General features: G+C 44.3%; 2 protein-coding genes across 2 annotated transcripts in view; one reads left to right on the top strand and one right to left on the bottom strand.

Annotated features, from left to right (window-relative positions):
- The window catches only part of RSPO3 (R-spondin 3), a 60,030-nt gene extending 48,076 nt beyond the window's left edge, over nt 1-11,954 (bottom strand). Inside the window, exons 1-2 of the mRNA XM_063389968.1 lie at nt 11,581-11,954; nt 11,181-11,326 (exon numbers count right to left, since the gene is read on the bottom strand). Coding sequence (XP_063246038.1) covers nt 11,181-11,277 — 97 coding nt within the window. The 5' untranslated portion in view covers nt 11,278-11,326; nt 11,581-11,954. The remainder of the gene's footprint in view (nt 1-11,180; nt 11,327-11,580) is intronic.
- A 97-nt stretch (nt 11,955-12,051) lies between these two features.
- On the top strand, nt 12,052-15,252 carry LOC134546818 (acetylcholinesterase collagenic tail peptide-like). The gene is made up of 2 exons (XM_063389969.1): nt 12,052-12,680; nt 14,869-15,252. Exons 1-2 carry the CDS (start codon nt 12,052-12,054, stop codon nt 14,873-14,875), a joined length of 636 nt encoding a protein of 211 aa, XP_063246039.1. The 3' UTR covers nt 14,876-15,252.
- The last annotated feature ends 5,788 nt before the right edge of the window (nt 15,253-21,040 follow it).

The raw sequence follows: 21,040 nt of genomic DNA, 5'->3' as shown, positions 1-21,040 counted from the left end.
AGCTAGTCTGGTCTGGTGCTCATTCTGTAAATTACTTCAGGCACTACTTTGAGACGTAGTGCTCAGGTTCAATATCTGTAGGAAGAGAGGGAAGGCAAAGAAGGAAAATGCTCAGGAATACACAGTGCTGGGCAGGGTGAATAAGTACAGCATGGGGAAGCCACAAAAATATCTCTCCTACACTTTTAAGTGGCGAATTGCAGCTGTTCTCTGACAAAAGACAGTGGAATACCCTCATGTCCTGTACCAGCAATTCACAAAGGAGCATTTCTGCCCCTTTTCTTGGTGATTGGCAAGAAAAACCTCCCACGTACCATGTTTTTTTAGTAGCCTGTATAAACATCTAGGCTGGATTCTGTGCACATGCAAATTTCATGCTGGCAGGGCTCTGTGAGATATTTGCCTCCTGACACGAGCAGTAACTAGAAGCAGAATCAGTCCCTTAACCTTTGTGACATGTTTATTCTTCCTAAACCACCTCCCATTAACAACAATGCAGAGCTCTAACTCAAAACCTCGGGTTAGTATGGCATGTGCCTTATGATCCTGACATTCTGTTTGCTGGTAAAGGAGAGGAATATTGTCTTTCCTTGCACATGCACAGGTGCAGTTACAGAAGTGTACCCATGTGCACAGCCAACCCCAGGAACCCCAGTGCAGCTCTGCTGAATTGTCACAGTGGCAAGGAAAGACTCTTTTTCACTGGCACCACCAATTTCCCTGCCCAGAGCATAACCTCTGGAGCATCATCTTCCTTCCAAGTGGCTAAGTAAAATTCCTAGCCTAGTGATACAGGTCATTTGAAAAGCAAGAATGGTTTCAGAACCAGAAGGGGAAGGATCCATATAACTTTCTGGTACAGTTTAAAACATGCTGAGCTCATCAGGAAGAAAAGAGGGTCACCTAACAAGCTTCCCAGGCAATTTTTTGTTGTCCTTCAATTTAGCATTTTGTTTAACCCACATAAAACGAATTATTTTGTTTTCCGTGACCAAACAGAAAATAAGAACAGAGGGAGAAGAGATGGAGTTTTCAGACAAACCAAATAACTTCACGTGGAGTCAAAACCCTCTAACAGAGGTTATCAGCATGCATTTCACCTATATTTTAAGACAATCTCAAAGTGAAAATACTTTAATTCTTGCTTGTGTTGATGTGAAGTTTTGTGTATGTATGGAAATGCATATATACAGACAGAGATATTAATGTGTAGGGGGGAAGGGAGAGATGACAGTGCATGAGCATGAGTTTTTCCAATTCTAGGACAACAGCTGTAGGGTCAGAGTTTTCCAAGGAATTAACTATATAAGTCAGAAAATGTTTCTGTAAGAGTCTAGGGAGATGGAAGATTCTACTTCTGAATAAACTCTCTTATATGCAGTACTGCAATTCCTGTGACTGATCTCTTTTGAATAAGATGTGTCCAAGGTCTCTGTATACTTCCAGATGAAAAACGCAGGCCCTTTTTCCTGTTCCCAGAAGTAACCACAGCCAATCATGGAACCAGACTAGAAGGCTCAACCAGCAAGTTTCATAGATGAATAACTTACTTTTCAAGAAATTATGCAAGGCTTCAGAAAGGATTACAGATTTACTTTCATAATGCTTGGTGGTCTTTTAGTGGTAGCTATGGTTAGAATCCTCCTCTCTCACATAATCAAGAAAGTATGGAAATGCAAGAGAAGGCTACTCTTTTGATTAATCTCTTTTATTCGGACTCAGGTGTGATTTGTCCTGAGAGAGAAATGAACTTCTCTGCTCACTGGGCAGATGGAAATGATGTGATTTCAGAAAGAGGTGAATAGCAGCCTGTCCTCATCTGGAAAGGGTACAGTTCACAGTTTCCTCTGTGGCCAGCCACATCCTGGCAACAAGTAGTAAGGTTCTCCCCCTCAGTGCTTCTAACCTCCATAAAGCTTGGGAAGACTTGTGTTTAGCAGAATATCCAGGTACAATACATAGATACCTCAAAAATGAAAGCCTGTTTGAAACTTCCACAATAATTTTCAATTCATAAAGTGATTTAGATCACACAAGCATAATATATGTCACTGTTTGTTAGATATACTGAACTCAGAGTTAGTAATGTGGCAGCTCACATGTTCTAAGGCATATGTTTGAAAGAAGCTGCGACTTTAAAGCAGGATTAGTATCTTAGTTAATTACTCAGATGAAAGAACATGATGGCCAGTCATGGAAGAGAATAAGCACTTTCAAATCATATTGATTTTGTAGATTTTAGCAGAAATAAATTATGCCAATGGAGAAAAAATGCAATATTTTTGTCCACAAGATGTCTAGGGGAGCTTGCTTTTTATGTTTATCTGTTCCTTAAAATTACTTTGGTCTATTCTTCAGAAATAATATATCACCTAAGCAGTGATGAGGATGTCCTTTTGATGACAGTCACTTGAAATTGAATCCTACTGGCAGATTTTTACACATCTGAAACTTCTCCTCAATTGGTAGCTTAAAAAAAACATTTAAGTAGTTTTGTTGCTAAAGTCAGGGCCTCGATGTTAAAAAATACTTGTCTAGGACATAGCAGAAGTTATAAATCCCACACTCTCATACAGAATTCTACTTTCCCTTTTAATATGCCCTCAACTCTGAAACTTGTCAATTGCCCAACTTTTCATAAGACATAAACACAAGAGACAAATGTGTGATTTCATTTTGGACTGCAAAACAGAAACTGTTGTGGGTTTTTTTTTTCAGCAAAACACAAAACCATGTCATTTATTTGCCTTCCAGGCCTTCAGGATCTTGTCTATTAGATGTCGGCAGCCAGCGTGCCCAGCACAAGGCTCTCTCATTTCAGCTGATTATTTTTAGTTCTGTGTTATACTAAAACTTTCTGGAATTTTCATCCATCCCCATGTGTTTGCGAAATACTTGCACTTAACATCTTCTGACTCCCATATTGAATAAATAGCCTTTGCTCCCACTTTTCTATTTTGGAGGGCTTGTTCTTCACTCCGCAGTAACATCAAGTAAAATAACACCAGCAACTCATTATTCAGCGGCATAGAAAAAGTGAAATTAATTATGAACATTCTAGGAAAAGGAAACAAGGTTATGAAATGCTTGCCGACACTGGTTTGTGTAATCTTCATGAATAAGCAACTCAATAATGCTGGGCAAGTGTGCGTGGGAGGCTCACTCTGGAGAAATGGGCTGTTTTCCTCTCTCTGACCAGTTGAGCTGTTATGATAAAAAATGTTGTTGCTAAAGAAACCTGTAATAAATCCTAATGGGAGTATTGCATGTGCTGATAACATACATAAACTTTGTAAACACATTAAAGTGTCAGGTTTTAGTAGCTCTGGTTCATGTGGATATTCATAAAAGTTTTTCAAGGAATGCAACGGAAATCTTGGTCTACCAGCTGGTTGCTCCTACAATTCTGGTTCGTGTGAGAACTTTGTCTTCCTTCCCCTTGAAACAGAGCCTCACCCTGTAGAGAAGCCGAGTTAAAATATCTCGACCTCTACCTCTGCTGTGACTTCCATGAAAACACTGTCACCAGTGAAGCTGTGCACCCAGGGAATTATTTGGGGAGAAGTGGGGTGGATGAGCTGGTGCTTGGTAGAGGATTTATGCTGTTCTGAACATCCCTGCTTTGTGTCATGATGTACTCCCTTGACATCTCTATTAAAGCACAGCTGGCAGCTCTGAGCAAGATATTTCAGTTGCCTTTTAGTAGGTGACAAGAGTTGGGTGCCTACTAAAGGGACAAAATCCAGCACGCGGAACAAAGCAGTCTTAACCTGGTCTGAAAAGATGAGGTCAGAAACTGTACCAAATCCTGAGTGTCCAGGGAATTTAGGTGCCCTGCATTACTACACAGCACTGCAAAACAGTACATTCTTTAATAGAAAAAAGAAGAATTCACTCTTTTCTTCTGAAACACACCAAGAAGGGAGCAGCAGTCTTGCTGCCCCTTAATGTATCCAAAAGCTTAGATGCTAAAACATTCAGCCAAGAACTGAAAATCTCAGCTAAATTAATTTTTCCATATAGCATGACTCTAGCATATCTGTGTTGATATGCTCTAGTAAACTGATGTTTTTTCACCTGGATTTGCATGTAATCTCAGGTAGCTGCTCGCACTGCTTTTAGTTTGCACAGGAAAGTCATTGGCTTGAGGGCTGTGTATGGAGCAGGAGTGCGTGTGACTTTATTCCAGTGTCAGTAAGCAATCATCTGCAATACTGTGTGCTCCGTGTGGAGGAACTTGGCATTGATAGATTTATTATTTGTCGCTATTTATTCACTGCATTTTTTTAACACAGGATTTCTTTAAGAGAAAATCTCAAAGTCTCTGCATGAAAGGACCTGAGCTCAGATAGATGCTCAATGCCAGTAAGATAAAACATCACGTTAGAAATGACAGAGCATCTGAGAAATGTCCGTGTGTCAAGGGTGAGGTGGAAATTAAGCATTATTGAAGGTGAGGGACTCATGTTTAAATCCTGTCCTAGACACACCTTAGGCACCTTGTGTCCTGTTCTTGGATGTGAGCCTGTGTTTGCCCTTGCACATTACAGGAAGCCACAGGAATCACACATCGTTACTATCCCAACATCTATCAATGACATCCTGTTTAATTTTATAGTGCCCCAAAATCTTTTTTACCCTGCAGAAAATATTAAATATCTGAAATCCCGTCTAGGACCTTGGAATTTTAAACACGAAACCTGTCAGGATGTAGTACTGACACACATTAACAAGTTTGAAAGGATAAAGTTTACAGCAGCACTACGAGAACTTGGTGTAAACCTGTGGTTTGGGGTTTTACTTTAAATAAAAAGTACTACTATAAGCATTCCTTTATGTTCTTCCTCCCAATTATCCTGTTGTCTGGAGCCAAAATATCAGTGCAAGGCTGGGGTGCTGCTTTAAGCTGCTCAGTGCCACTGCTACAGCCAAAGGCTCTCCTGGTTCAGCTCTAATCCCCATAGGTGAGCTCTTGCCTAGGAGCACTGGAGCAAGATCTGGTTTGTGGCTGCTTTACTTCAGTGGCTCCTATTTTTGATCACAGGAGTAAGTAACACTAACATTTTATAACATTTTAAAATGCAAGGTCGAGAGCTCATAATCAAGAAACTGAAACACACAAAAATATTTATTAGTCAGCTGTCATACAACTGAACTTCAGTCATTCCTTAAGGAGCATTGCTCATTGCACTGCTCTGTACTAGCAACAAAAAGAAGGTTAAAGTACTCATTAATAAAATCTGTTAGATTTTATTATGACAAAACATCTAATTGTAATCATTCTGCTGTGGCCAAAAACCCAGTTATTCAATTATTTATAAAAAAGTTGGAGCTCTTGTGTTGTTTTTTTTTTTTTTTTTTTTTTTTTTTTTGAGAGTCATAGCACTTTTTGCATGAATAAATGTTCTCTGAGTACTTTTTTCTGAAGCATTGTTTGTGGTAATAGCAGACAGACAGACTTTTGTATAAAAACATCCATGGTTTCAGCTGCCTTTTGTCATCTGATAAGACTGCTTTGTTAGAATTATTTTGGTAAAAAAATTGGCAAAGAGATTTTGAGTACTTCAGACTCCAAAATTAGAAGTGAGACAAAAATATTTTTTTATAAGCTTTTATATCTCTTCCACCAAGCTTTTGCAACTTCAAATTTAATTTCAAGCAAAAGGGACAATTCACTTCAGGGGAAAAATCATTCTTAAGAACATCCATAATTTTAATGGAGGAGTGTTGCTAGTAGTCACTGTCTATAAATGATTGAGTATGAAATGACAGACAGCTTGTTAATGTTAGTGATAAAGTGCAGTGGTCAAGCCAGCACACTTGCTTTGCAAACCAGAAAGCAAAATGAGCATGCTAGGCAAGAGAAAGTGAGTAAATCTGATTTTTGAGTTCTAGTTCAGATCTTATCAGGTATAACTCCCATTGTCCCCAGTGAAAAATTTATAGCAAGAAGAAACAGCAGAATGGGGATTGTCAAAGGCTTAGTACACTAAGGGCAAAGCTCAAAAGAAGAAATTAGACCCAGTTAACTTGTTTGGCTTCAGCTGACTCAATAGATGGAAATAGTACTAAATATAATAGTACAAATAGTTGTACTTTTCATATGATTAAGAAAGAGTCTGCCCCCCAAGCAGCTTAAGTATCATAGTTTTGAAAGGTAAGAGGCATTGCTTTATTCTCTTTAGGGACTGTACATATTTGAATCATGCAATTTCCCAAATATTTTAGTATGAGATTTCTTCTAAACTCAAAATGTATCCTGAGGTCTGCAGAAAAAGCTCGTTTCAGCTTCAACGTAGTCCATAGGACTTCCTCCACTGAAAGCAAAGGAGGTAGGTTCAAGCTCTAAAACCATCTCACTAATAATAACAATATTTTATTCTGTCTGCAGAGAGAAATAAGACTTTTCACGTATTTTCAAGTATACCATCCTACATCAATGTCTTTGAGAAGTTGTGGTAATATGCGTATTTAAAGTCTAACATGAATTTTATATAGTATAAGAAATGTCTTCAGCAGGTCATAGAAAAAAAATTGAAATTATCACCCTTTCAGATGTCAGATATGAAATAGGATCTGGTCAGCAATACTCTTTAGTCTCCTGGGATGACATTTTTAATTCCACATATGCTAGTATGATCAGGCACAGATTTTCATACATATAGAGTTATTTAAAAAATATAACAACATGAACAGTCTATCTCTATCACACTTCTAAAGATTTCAGCGATTGGTAGTGATTTCCTGATATTTAATTTTTTAAGATATCCCTACAGTGAGAATGTTCACAGTTTATGACAACACAAAGGAACAGCTTCTGCTTCCAATGACTGGATTATTTGCATGGACAGATTCTCATCCAAAAAATGAGAAGTGTAGTTTCGTTGAAGAAAAAAAAAATACACACTTGTCACCAGCAAAGTATTTACCCTCACAGTCATAATATGAAGACATTACAGAAAAAAATTGTCAGCAGCATACCAACACTTTTTGAAAGAAAGCTAACAGTGATTCAATCCTGCCCAAGGGGGGTTGCTTGATGGCTGCTTGCTTGGCTAACTTCTGCTTTAAACTGTTGCACTGAGAAACAAAATTATTTCTATTTTTAAAAAATTGGTAACAACACCTATATTGCATACCAGCCCTGTAGTACTGACATCTATGACGTGCCAACCCTAAACATACGTATAGATACCAAAAATATATATAGGTGGTGAACTATTAAAAGAATTGTTTCTACAATTAAGTGTTATTTTAGCTAATAATAACCCTAATCCTTTTTTCTTGCTGATATTCTACCTCCATATGAATTACATCCTGCACAAGACTATAAAAAGACTGAAGATATAATTTTACCAGTTGGTATTTTATCAGTATTTTCCTGGTTTGGTTTTCTTTATATATATTAATTAATATAGCTATGTTTACAAATGGGCTGTTACATACATCCCTAATTTTGAGTTTGTAAGTAGCTGAATGCAAACCAAGCCAGAGATGCAAAGTGTTTACAGACTGGAGCCCTCCACTAGTAATTGTGACCAGAAGCAGATGCTGGAAGACCTGCAGTCCTGCATCAGCAGAGGCATGGACAGAGGAGCAAAGGAAGTCTGGCAGGCAGGCAGGCAGGCAGGCAGGCAGGAAGGAAGGAAGGAAGGAAGGAAGGAAGGAAGGAAGGAAGGAAGGAAGGAACACCAAGTATTCTGGACATGCTGTCATAGTGAAAGGCAGGAGGCAATCTGATGGGCTACGTGGGAGCTCTACATCCAAACTGCATTTCCATAAAGTCACACAGATTATTTTACTCACAAATGTAGGAGTGTGGTAGAAATGCAGGATTTTCTATCACTTTGCTTATTCTAGATTTCCAAATTTAGTACATGGCTCACTGCTAGTCCACAGGGTCATGGCAAATGGTCTGACAGTCACTCACAGACCAGGAACAAATAATACTTTATTTCTGGCTATTAGAAGGTCAGTGAGAGATGTACCTGACTGTCAGTACTAAGTTTTGGGGTTGGTAGTGGCCTGCAGACCCAGAATATTTTGGAACTATTGACTTGATCCTCTTTTTTTCCTAAGTAAACTGCACTCACTGGCCAACACACAGAAAGTCTTATTTATTGATGCTCTAGTCTACGTTCAGCCACGTATTACTCTGACTTGTAAGACACAAACAAGAAACTTTGTAAATCTAACTTGCTCTTATCAGAATAAAACCACAAATTTCTCTGCTAATGGTATGTTGCTTTTAAACTTTTATTGATCGTGTTCTATGTCTAATTCTGGACCTGATCATCTGTCTGCACTTTGTTGACTTCAGAGGACTTTTCTCTCTCCACAGCCAACTATATCTTTACTACTGATCATGGACAGAAATTTAGGATTCCCCAGCCAGAAAATTCAGGAGTTTGGAGAGTAAAAGGATTGCAAACTAGACATTTCTCATAGTAAGGATTACTTTGGCAATAGGTACAAAATAAGTAATGCTTCAGGATCAGACCCTTCTGGTGGGGTAATTTAACAAAAGAACTTCAATTTATACCAGCTGAGAGCCTGGCATGGCCTATTCTGAATTAGTTCAGATTTTATAATTTCTTTATGTTAAAATATGTAAGTCTACACTGCAATACATGGAATGGAGGACTCTGATAATAAACAAAACAAAGTAACATGGGGTCGCTGAATCCTTGGTGGGAAGTTATTTGTACTATATTTAAAAATAAGTAGTTTAAAGGGAAATTTAAAAACATTTCCCTGGGAATATGAGTATGATATATGATTAAAGGAAATCATGTATCAGAAATCTGGGGAAAGTCATCCACACAGTAGATGAATTTGACAGGTGTCTTCCTTATCTGCGCACTACAATTTATTTCAAGTTGCACTATTCACTAGCAGCGATTCATAGGTTTTAAAGCCAAAGTGATTAGTGCAAGTGATCGTAACCACTTTTGTAATAACTTTCATAAACACTTTCTAAATTGCTTCAAGCCAACTAACCACTATCTATACCAAATCATGGTTTACAACCGGCTGGATTTGAAGACCTCGGCCAGTAGACAATGTATACCACATCCAGGTGATGTGTTCTGAAAGACTTTTTACCTTCACTGCCAAAACAACGAGCCAGAATTTCATTCTGATCCTCTAGCTGTGGTTTTCCAGCCACTTGTTCTGCTCTGAATTTATCTTAGTTCTTGCATTTTAACCATAAAACTTTGGGCGAGTGCGCGGTATCTTCTCCACGCTATACCAACCAGCTAAACATTCGCGGCCAACACTTCCCCCTCTGTTTCCCGAAAGTTACCCTGCTGTGCAGGTTGCCTGAGGACGAGCGAGGTGGGACGGCGCTCCCCGGAGAGTGCACCGCGTCTGCCCCGACGCTTGGAAGCGCCGGCTGCCCTGCGCCCAGCACTGCGAGCGGCCGCGGGCAGGAGGCAGACCCGCCTTCCCCTGCCGAGAGCGGGGCAGCTCCCGGGCCGTGCCGAGCCGAGCCGTGCGGGGGGAGCCCAGCACCTGCCCGCCGCGGCACGGGACAGCAGAGGTCGCCGCCGGCCCGGCGCTGGCCCGGAGCGCCGCGCTCCAGGTGCCGGGGCGAGCCCGGGAGGAGCCAGGGTCCCGCTCCGCCACCCTCGCCCCGCGGGGCCTTCCTGCCCCCCGAGCCCGGCCGTGCCCCCAGCCCGGGCTGAACGGCTGGAGTGGGGGGCAGCCGCAGCCTGCCAGGGGTTAAAGGAGTGGGTGGGAGTGATGGAGGCTGCGGAGCCCTCCCTTGCCAAGGATAATAAATCGGATGCCCTGACATGTTTTACTTAGCCCTTAGTGCTCCCTCGCTGCGAGGCCGTGGGGATCGGAGGGCTGGAGCCCCGGTCTCTCTCGTCCTCAGCTTCGCTTTAGGGGCACTTTAGGTGAATCAAACCTTGTTTGCAGGAGGCAAACCATACAAAGGAGGCTTTCAAGGGCCAGCCGTGCCAAGCAGGGCAAGGGAGCGAAGGCTGAGCAGGAGAAAATTAAAATAATAGTACCTCCCCTCCCTGAGGAAGTAACTCAGTTACTTCTTGCTGATGAAATGCAGGCTGCCGTGTTTTATGACATTTCCTCGGTGTCTGCAGCTGTCAGGGAGAGCGGGTAGGCATGGGCAGCCCCTCCGCGGTGGGTGTGCAGGAAATGCCTCCTCCCCAGGACAGCGGCGGGTCCCGTTCAGGCGGGGTGGCGAGGCCGGGCCGGGGGCACGTCCCGGCGGCCTCGGCTGCCGCATCCCGCCTCATCCACGGCTCCTTGCGGCAGGGTCACGGCACAGCTCCGACCGGCGGAGCTGCCGGAGGTGCCACCGCCGATTAGAGCCCACTCCGCACCCCGACGTCGGAGCCAGAGACTGCCTGACCGTGGCAGCGCCCCGCGACCTGGACAGCGACTTCCCAGGGGGGCGACTCGCTGCTGCCTCCCTGTTCTTTCCTCCCCGATGAAGGGGGGCACTCCCAACTGGGGGCTAACCCTCACGGGGGCAGGGAGCTTCTGCCAACACCCTGGGTACTGCCCCTCGCCCCCCGCCTGCCTCCTGCCTCTGGCCCGGACCCGGGCGGAAATGGACCGGGACCGGTTAAATGGATTAAATTAAAAAATTCAGGGGCAGCAGTCCCAGGACGGTGGCAATGGGTGACTAGTGGCCAGCGGAGGCTGAGAGCAAACGGGCCGGACAGAGCCGCGACACCCCAGCCCCCCTCCGCACCGCCGAGCGCCAGGCTTAACCTACAGCGATAATCTGTACTGCCCGTTCTTGGGAAGGGAACTTCTTGACCGGGATGGAGAAAGGCGCTTAAGGCATACCGGCAAAAAGTTACCTCTCCTGTCATCGCCCTTTCCCTCCAGAAAGAGAAAAGACCTAGGAAAGGACGTTCCCTTTTACTAGACATAAAAATGTAAAGCACCAGGAGCAGGTCTTCCCAGAGCCCGCGCTGCTCATCCCGGCGAGGTGAGAAAGACGAGCAGAGAGAGGTCAGAAATAACCTTCATCCCTCCAATTGAATGAAACTGCCTGCAAATCCGCTCGGCCGCGCCGCTGACGCGGGATTTGGTTCCCAGGGCACTAGCCCGGGCACCGGGGGCACGGAACCCCCTGGACAGGTGAACAGCACAACGAGAGGAAGCAGAAGTTATCAAAGTATAAATCTCTTCGCACTTACTTCTTCCCTGTCGCCGTACCCTGGAGGCGTGCTGGCTGCCAATGTATTCCATAAAGTTCAAAGTGATAAAAAACCAAGAAATCAGTCGCAATTGCATAGTAACCCTTTAAGAGTTCGACTTCTCCTTTTCGTCCTTTTTTTCTTTCCTTAAAAAAAGAAATAATAAACCGGGGTGGCAAGGCGGCAAGGGATGAACACAGCAGCAGAAATACCTGCACTGAGATCCAAAGCTGGGCTTGGCCGGCTTGATGGCTTTTGCCTTTTTTTTTTTTTTTTTCCTTCTCCTTTTTTTTTTTTTTTTCTTCTCCTTTTTTTTTTTTTTTTTTTTTTTTTCCCTTCCCTTCCCCTTCGCTTTTCCTATTGCACTTTCCAGCAGTCTGCCCCGCTACCTGCCGCAAACCTCAGAGGGCAGTCAGCAGCGGAGAGGAGCCGAGCAGCCGCCGCCGGGGTCCATGCCGGGCCGGCGGCCGGCAGCATGTTGTGAGGGTGCCGGGGTGCGTGCGGCTGTGCGCGCCCGTGTGTGCGCCGGGCGGGCGAGGTGCCGACAGGACGGATGGATGGATGGCGGTGGGAGAGGAGTGTGCGAGGGCGGGAGCGGCGGGGGGGCAGAGGGAGGACCCAGCCCCGCCGCGCCGATCCGGAGCAGCCGCGCTCTGCGCCGCGGGCACCGCCAGCCGCCGGGCGCAGGTGGGCCGGGCCCCCCCGGCTCTCCCGCCCGCCGACCAGGAGCCCCCGGCCTTCATGCAGGAGCTGCTCCTGAGCGGGGCTCCGGGGGAGAGGCCCCGGGGCGGGGCGGGCCGGGAGGAGGCGAGCCCAGCGCCCCGGCACGGCGGGAGGAGGCTACCCGCTCCCGGCAGAGCCCCCTCGGGGCATGGGCGCCCGAGCATCCTCCGGCAGCGGGGCCCGGGGGCGGCAGGGATCTGCAGCCCCGCTGGCAGCCCGCGCCCACAGGTCTCCGCCGGGCTCCCCTCGCCGCCGGCCTTCCCGGGGTCACCGCGGAGATGCCGCTGCCCCCCGCGCCCCGGCCCCGCCGTGGGGAGGGGCCCCCCACTCCCCGGGGGACGGGGCGGGGTGCTCAGCCCCTTCCCCGAGGAAGGGGACGCAGCGTGGCACCCTCCCTTCCCCGAACTTGCCCTTTACATCCCGGCTCGCAGTGGAGGTGGGGAGATGGGACTGGGGCGCTGAGGGGTCTCCAGACTCTCGGAATTTTCTCCCTTGCTGCCTTTCCCCACTGGGCAGGGGTTTTCCGGGCTGGCTTGTGCGGCGGGACGGGACAGGGCAAACCCGCGTGTCCTGCCGGGGCCAGGGACCGTCCCCACGGCCGGCTGGCGGCAGGAGAGACACGGGGCTGGCCCCGGGCTGGGGTCAGCGGAGCCGTGAGCCCGGGGGTGAACACAGCCGCCTCCCGCCCGTGCCGCCGGGACCCTCAGCAGAGCGCCGGCAGCAAGGGCACAGCTCAGCTGCACCTCGGCGAAGCGAGGCCGCCTGCTTGACAGAAGGGTATCGCGTTTCTTTTCTCCGGCAAGGGTTTCCTTTTGGAGTGAAGGGGTAGGCTACAAGGGGGGTGGTGAGGTTGATTCAGTGTAAAACTGGCGACTTCACTGAGCGCTTTCTTGCTTGCCTCCTTATCTCGGTGCCTATCGCAGGGATGAGAGAGTGAGCCGCGTAAACCGGCGCTGATCGCATCAAGAACTCAATGGTGTGAGGAGCGGCCACTCTTATTTGTAACTGTTTTCCCCACTATCTCCCCCCGCTATCCCTCTCAGAGCTGTTAAATATCGGCACCATAAAATGTGGGGGATTTAAAGGTCTGTGGGAGGCTCCCTTTGAAAAGGACTCTGGGGAAAGTCTTTCTAATCCAGGATACTTGAGCCGGATGGGTTTGGATTGCCAGAGATGCATAAAATAAAAATCATTCAGCAGACAAAACTAGGGGCTACCCTGACATGTAGAAAGTGCATTTCTCTCGATGTTTTGTTTCGTTGGAGATTGAAACCTCTTGTGTGCTGGTGTGTGTGTGTATAAATAGCTGAGCGAGCCACATGAGTGGCATAAATAAACAAGGCAGTGAAGAAAGGATGGGACATGTATGTGAGCCAACCTGCAGCTAGCCAGCCAACTCACTCGAGCAGCATTAGCACCAGTGGGCAGAGAAAGTATGTCAAAAAATAAACGCTCCACGAGAAACATAAGGAAAACATTAAACAAATGCAGAATGCACTCCCTCTCCTTGCCCTGACAAAGCATGACTGAGAAACTCTGCTCACTGTCTCCAGCCTCTTCCCTCCGCTGTGTCCCTGCTCCAGCAAAGATGCGTGGGACAGATGTGTCGGGTGACAACCCCGGGGACTGCATGGGTCACCCAAGAGCCTCAGCAACACCGACTTGTGGAGTATGCGCCAGCCGAGGGCCAAGCAGTAGGGCAGGGTGCGCATGAGTGGCCAGCAGCGGGGAGGAGAGGTGGTTTATTTGCCATGGAAGAGGGGCAGAGACATAGACTGAGGAGAAAACAAAAGCTGTGCCTTGACTCAAGACCGGATCCAAAAAGCGGCAGGGCGAGAGGACGCCAGGAGCCTGGTTGCCTCCACAAACCAGCCCCATTAGGGGGGAAGAAAACCACCCAACAACAATAACAAGCTGAACCCATAAACAGTTACTGCCATTCTGCGATAAAAGGGGAAGATTTATATCGTTGAAATGTGTGGAAGGAGCTTGTTCCAGAGCAAAACTCTGGCGTGCAGTTCTCTGTTTATGTCGCTCATCCCGATGGATGAGATATCAGCGGCAAAGTTCAGGCTGACATCAGCCCTGGGGAGGCAGAGCCAGCGACCGGGCTGGGCTGCGTGGGGCTGCACAGCTGCGCCTGGGCCTGCGGCCGGTGGATGGTCAGTTTTGGGGAATCCAGCATGCAAGAAGCCTCCCCTCATCAGGCCAGGAGATGTGAGGAGCCAGCAGCAGCACACACTGTGTGGAGGGAGGTGGATGTAGGGTTTCCTTGCAAGTGAAACAGATGAATTGGAAACAGTTCCCAGGGTGGTTTTATGTGCCTCTCTTCCTTGGGGTTTATTAAAGAGGTGGGGAGAGAAAGAATGGCTGATGGTCTGTGTGTTGCTGGAAAGTCAAATGTGTCTGTTTTACTGAGCTGCAACAAAGCCAGCAGCAGGAGTCTATAAAATCAGCTAGGTATTGGTTTGGGTTTTGTTTGGTTCTTTTTTGTTGTTTTTTTTTTTTTTTTAAGGAGAGTAACCTTTAGTCAAAGAGTAATAGTGTGTGGTGGTTTTACTATTGTAATTCCTGCCTGTCGGTTTCTCCATGCAAACTCCCACAGCTAGAAAATGTGGATTTCAGTTTTCCAAATAGCTAATAGATTGTATTAGAAAAAAGGCAGCCTCATGATCCTCAGATTATATCCCAAATAAAATATTAATATTCAATTAATAGCTGATATTGTGTTTGTTTAAAATGGCACTCTAGTCATAAAAACTAGCCATGTGAACAGGACAGCTGAATGCTCACCCTTTGTCATTCTTCTCTAGACTGGAAATAGTTTGTGTAAGTGAACAAAAGAGTCACTAATTTGCCTTTTCAACTTGGGAAACACAGTAAAGGAATAAAGGCCTTGGATTACTTCTGATTTATAACTTGAAAATGAAGCATACTGTGTCCGATACATATCCTTCTTTTTCAGGTGCTGATCAGGATGTAGATGGCATAGGTCAGACTTCACCACCAAGGAGTCATCCCTGGTAGCTTCCCCACAGATCTGGGTCTGAGAAGGGAGAACAGCTGGAGGACTGGAGCAGGAGTCCTGAGTAATGGTTGCACAACCTGTCATGTCTACTATTTGTTAAACACCCATAATACTCTTGGCACCACGCAGGACCCCAAATCATGACAGTCTTTGTTCTAGATTTCTCTTTTCCTGTACAAACTAAGGGCAAGCATAGTTGGCAAGACACACAGAAAGACACCAATATTTAAGAAATTACCCAGAACACACACACACATATCTGTAAGTATTTGTGTTTCTGTGTGTGTGTATTACTATTCTTTTCCATACTTCTCAATCTGACAGTTGCTACATTTCTCTGTGTTTCCTAACATAACCCATTTGTTATTTAGCCATGTTCAGTTTAGGAGGTTAATCTCCTGTAACATCATGAGTATTCTCAAAAGCTGTTAATATCACAAACAAAAGATTGTATTTGAATAGTCTGAGTATACTGAAAAAAAGTGAGTGGTGAAAAATGCTTTACTCACAACAATTTAAACTTAACTATACTTTTTAAAAAAGAAACAGATTCTAAAGATCCAGTCCCAATATCCTTAATCATGTCTTTATGTTTCAGATATTTAAAATATCTAATGGCAGAACACTAACAACATGTGCAGCAGAGAACAATCCTACACTGGCAACAAATAGACCAGATGACCTAATTGATTTTTCCCATCTCCGACTTGTGCAATTCTGTCATTGTAATAAAATCCCAGTGTAATCAAAGTTTACAGGATCAGGTCCTAAATTAGCATGTCGATCTGGACTACCCCTCTGTCTGGGTCAGGTCCAAAGCCTGCTGCTGTCAGCTTGACCTTTTATCAGTGTGAGAGAGGTTTGGATCTGGTCTTCGGGATCACACTGGTGGAGGGCTGAATTGTTGTTTCATTGTATGTGGGGGGAAAAAAAGGCGTATTTGTAGGAAAAACACACAAACAAATTCTGCAGCACAAACCTTCCAGATGCAGTTAAGTTAAGAAAGCCCAACAGGAAGGCCTCAAAATGAGAAGTTTTTGGCACAGAGGAAGTTTTAGCAGTTAATATGAGGATGATCAAACCATGCTAAGTCATTGTTTCCCTGTATTCATCTATCAGTTGGTCGTCTCTTGGACTTGTGATCCGATTGTAAAACTCTTGGGATGCAGACCAACTTTTTGTTCTGTGTTTGCAGACTCTGTGCCTACAGCAACTGTGTCTGCAAGGAAAAAATCTCAGCATTGCCATGGGAGTATCTGTGTATTTTGGGTGTAAATACCCATTCTAGAACAGAAGCAATTAACATAAATGTTTTTCTAATGCATGCTAAATTGAAAAAAAAACTAAACCAAACTTTTGATGTAGGCTAACTTTAACCACCCAGAAGGCAATACTAGAATAACTGTACTGGCTTAAATTCATGCATCAGTTTGCCCAAGTCTGCTTCTCCTGTGGTGACAGCCCACAGGGTGGAACTATCACTGGGTAAAGCTGGAGGATGTGAGTAACAAGCAACAAAGGTTCACAGTCTGACACATCCATTTGTCTAGGCATTGATTTCTCTATGATTTCAGTATTTGGGAGGAGCTGTTTTCTCACTTTGGAAGTGTTTCCTGTGAATTTCTTTGGTATTAATGTCCGTCTAAGTAGATTCCACGCTTGCCCAAGTGACTTGCTCATTCCCACTTCCTGGGCTCTGTTGGACCAAGGGTTTGGGAAACATCCAGCTAAAAAATGAAACACAAAAAAGAATTTTTTCAGCATACTCAGTTTCCTGGTCTGATAGACTATGAGGAAATGAAAAACCTGACATGGAAAACAGTAAGGGCAGGGAGTGTGTCAAATAGGTCAGTGAAGCAATCTCACTACTGTATTTGAAATTACAAATGTCGGGTTCCTTGGAAAGGCAGGGACAAGGGAACAAGCCCATTTCTGTATGTGTGTGCTCATCCTGACATGGCGTGGGTTGTTGCCTGGTGTTCATACTGAGGAGCAGGTGGGCATGAAGAAGGATGATGGTGCAGTGTTGATGAAGCTCATCAACAGTGCTGCAGTTCCAGCTGTCCTCAACAAGGCCATCCCAGTGCCAGAATATACTGAAGCAGTTCAGCTCCAGTGGCCTGAAGTCATAAGAGGTATTACGGGGTTGTAGGAGGTGTAGCTAAGGAACTGGGCAGCCACTGTCTCCACATGAGGAACGGAATGTGCAGCCATGGGTTACCCTGCCCTGTCCTTCACTAGACATTGGTAAAAGTGCCACTGATACTTATTCTATGGGATGTTTCAGTATTAGGCAGATAGTGCTGAGTAGCCTGGAACACTTCTGTACCCAGATGCTCTTGTTGCTTATTTCAAGGCGTAAACCGAAATTCTGGAATATTGCAAAATGACAATCCTGAAGAATATTATTCTCTGCTTGACTCTGGTGCATCAGTGACATGATACTCTTCAGAAGGAGTTTTAAGCTGATGTACATCACTATGCCTGGAGAGCTTGAAGCAATTGGATATGTTGCATCAGTTCATATTTTGCATTCAGTTCATCTGAACTGAAAAAAGCCCTTGTACTTTTCTGAAGAGACAGACATTCCCTAGTGAGAGCCTTACCCTTTTTTGTGTACCTTCCAGCATATTTCTGACCACTGTGCATGAATGGAAAGAACCACACTGTGTTTTACTTCTGAACTTAGTTCTCTTTTTGCATGAGGCTGATGACTGGTCACTGAATAACAAGGATTTAGTGATGTGGATCTTCTGCTAAGCTAATATCTACATCTGCTACATTGAACAAATTACAAATCAGGCATCAGATAGCTACAACTTGAAAGCCAAGATCTCATGAAACAGGGAAACCTCTTCAATTTAGGAGAGCAAATCCTATCTTGTAGGTATATGGCTTTGCAAGTGACATCCAACATTCAGTATTTAGATGTCTAAACTCTCCAAATAAACTGTCGCAATAGGTGTTCTTTCCAATCTGCTCAGAATCAACACTCATCCTGAATTGAGAGCAAGCAGGAGCTAGCAATAAGGAAACACTCAGACCAGTTAGGATTTTCTAAATATCCATTCATGCCTGAGTCAGCCAGCCTCCTCCATCAGGGGAGAAATTGAGATCCTTTCTTTCAAAAAAAAGGGTCAGCTGTGTCTTTTTCTGGAGTTCCCTTTAGCCCAATGGCAATGAAACTTGGCTGCTATGTGGACCCACACTCCATGAGTACCTTCCATGGGAGTATGATTCAGGGTGCAATTGCACCCCACACCCTGAGCTCTCAGTTATGCGATTCTTTGGCTGAGGTTGCTTCACAGGCTGCTTTGCTGCATCTGTGCCACCATAAACATTCTTGGTGTCAGATGATAAGGAGGAATTGATTTTAAAGCACATGAAGGGAGATCTTATTTTCTGTCTCTTTTTTGAAAGTATGCTTGCACATTTCACATTAAATGGAAATTTATGAGCAGAAACTGGTGTCTTCTGGCTGCATATACCCGAACCACAAAGAAAAGTTGCTATTGTTACCATTTCTATTTCTCTGTCCCTGTTTTGTAAACAAGTTTTTACACACTGCTTGCTGAGAGGGGCCTGGTTCCCCTGGTAGCTGGGTCTAGATCCTCAGTGAATTTAGCTCTGTTTGGCCGACAATCTGCTCACGCAAGAGTCCTGCCTGTGCTGGCTCTGGATCTCTGCAGGAGCTGTACTCTGAGGAGCATTCACCCCAAACAAGGAAGGACATTGTGAATTTAATTAGGTTCTTCCAGCCTCAGCTGCTGCTGAAGATGATTCTTAAATCACAGCTTTCGGCACAGCTATCAAAATCCCTTTTGGATCTTACCTCTCGCATCAATCTGCTGCAATGTGCCTGCAGAGTTTACATACAGTGATAACATTCAGAGCATCACAAGGAAGACTTTCATCGGCCTTACATGATATTGTCCCCCCAACCTTCCATCTAAGTGTGAAATAGTATCTCCGACTGCCTAATCTGTTAGTTACTTATCTTTAATAGTTAACTGAGAGGGTTTTAGTACCCACAGACTCATAGAAAGGCATCTAGGATAGCACTTTGAAACAGGACTTATTAATAAGGCTTAATAAGGACATTATTAAGACTTTTTAAGGGCATTGTTAAGAAATGGTTTATTCTTCGATGAAACATTTATTTATAGTGTGTGGAGTTAAGAAGGGGCTTTATCTGCAACAGTAGCTTCTACAGTTGGTCCTGGCAGGCTACTTAGCAGAATCCAGGCTTTAACCATGGGGTATGCAATAAGGAGCACATGTATAGGTTTTTCAGGAACTAGAAAGCTAATTTTGTGGTATGGAGTCAAGCAGGGCATATGGTAGATAACAGTCCCCTTTCACATTCTAACACAGGATTGAGATTTCTTAACAAAGGCAATAGAGTTGCAAAACAGCATGACTTTGTTGCAGTTAGTAATTAATGAGGTGCTAAAAGTGCCTAAACAGAGGATCGCAGACAGAGAATGCATGACTCAAGAGGATAAGAAGCCCCCATCATTTCAAACAACAGTGTCATTTAAATAAACAAGCAGCAAGTCGCTGGGTGTGTGAGGTGGGAAGGGAGCAGCAGGCAGCAGCAACATGCTCTGTGAGCCAGCACTTTTCTGCCTGTGAGAAACCAGTTGTGCTTTCCCAAAAGCAACCAGAGTCTTTAGGTGTGAAACATTTGTTTAATCCATTATTGGGGCGCAGGGGAATCACACAGTCATCGACGCTGCCGCTTTTCTGGTGGCATGTTAGTCAATTCGATTTATAATCAAAGAGCAGTAATTGCCCCGAAGGCTGTTACCAGCGACATATTGTGCAGGATAAAGTCTACCTGGCAGGCTGGTTTTTGGTTTTTTTCCCCCCTCATAACAGACATAATTTTCTGTGTTCTCTGATGAGAAATAAATCACTGGTTTATGCCTTCTTATTTTCTGTTTTCTTTTCTTTTTTATTTTTATTTTAACAAACTTTGGAGATTTTGTGTCATTCTGCAGACCACTCCAGGACTATTATTTATTTTAAGCAAAACTAATTCCAGTTCAAGTATTAAATGAAAATAGCAAAGGTTCATAAAGTGTTTGTCCTGCAATGTTTACTTTCTTTCCAACCAAACATATATAAATAGATTGAGGGAAATGTGGCAAAGCACCAAAGTCATCCACTGAGATATCTCATAAGAAACTATAATGTAAAAGTGGAATAAAGGGGTACTTTTGGAAGTGATGTTTGTTAGTGAATTCTCTTTGTGTAGGGGGATGTGATGCAATATATCATGTTGACTCTCTGGAGTCTATGGCATAGTGATCCAAATTTATTCCTGGAGGTACTGCTGTACAGTATATGTCTTGTAATCAGACTGAATTTATCTATGCATTGATGCAGCAAGAGATGGCAAACTTTGGGTTTCTTCTTCCCTTTCTTTTGTGGCTTAAAAAGCCCTAGCAATTGAGAATCCATCACATGCTGGAAAGTAATGGACCTGGTTAGTAAGAAATCCAGTTTCTCTATTTTCACATCCAGGCAGCTCAGTAAGTTCACACTTTTCTTTTTTTCTTTTTTTTTTTTTTCTTTTTTTTTTTTTTTTTTCTTTTTTCTTTTCTTTTTTTCTTTTTTTTTCTTTTTTTCTTTTTTTTCTTTTTTGCTTTTTCGCTTTTTTGTCTTTTTTTCTTTTTCTTACCCAAGTATTTTTTCATCTTACTTTCTGGCAAAGAGAGAAGGAAAATTGTGCCTGTTCTGTATTGCCTCTTCATTATTACATATGAAACTTATGGAATGTGTTTGATGTTCTGCTTGTTTTTCATTAGAAACATAGACATAAATGCTTTGAGAGATTCTGTGCCTTGTTACCACTGGGTTCTTTCTCAAAAATTCAGTTGTTTATTCTGTGCTACCTTTTCTTCTGTTCAGTATCTCGCTATCACCTGTAAACAAACCTGTGCAGCTCCCCAGAGTGGCAGCAGATACAGAGAGAGGGTAAATTGGTGTCTCCTGTCCTCACAACAGGACTGAGTGAGTTTCACCAAAAGGCTTGTAATGACCTAAGTGTCTACACTGGCTCTGCTCATTTTGAAATGGGCAACTGATTCTCATTTTAGGAAAA

The sequence above is a fragment of the Prinia subflava genome, chromosome 2 (assembly GCF_021018805.1).
Source record: "Prinia subflava isolate CZ2003 ecotype Zambia chromosome 2, Cam_Psub_1.2, whole genome shotgun sequence".
NCBI classification, from domain to species: Eukaryota; Metazoa; Chordata; class Aves; order Passeriformes; family Cisticolidae; genus Prinia; species Prinia subflava.
The sequence above is the reverse complement of the archived record's forward strand: the minus strand, read 5'-3'. Positions and strand labels throughout refer to the sequence as shown.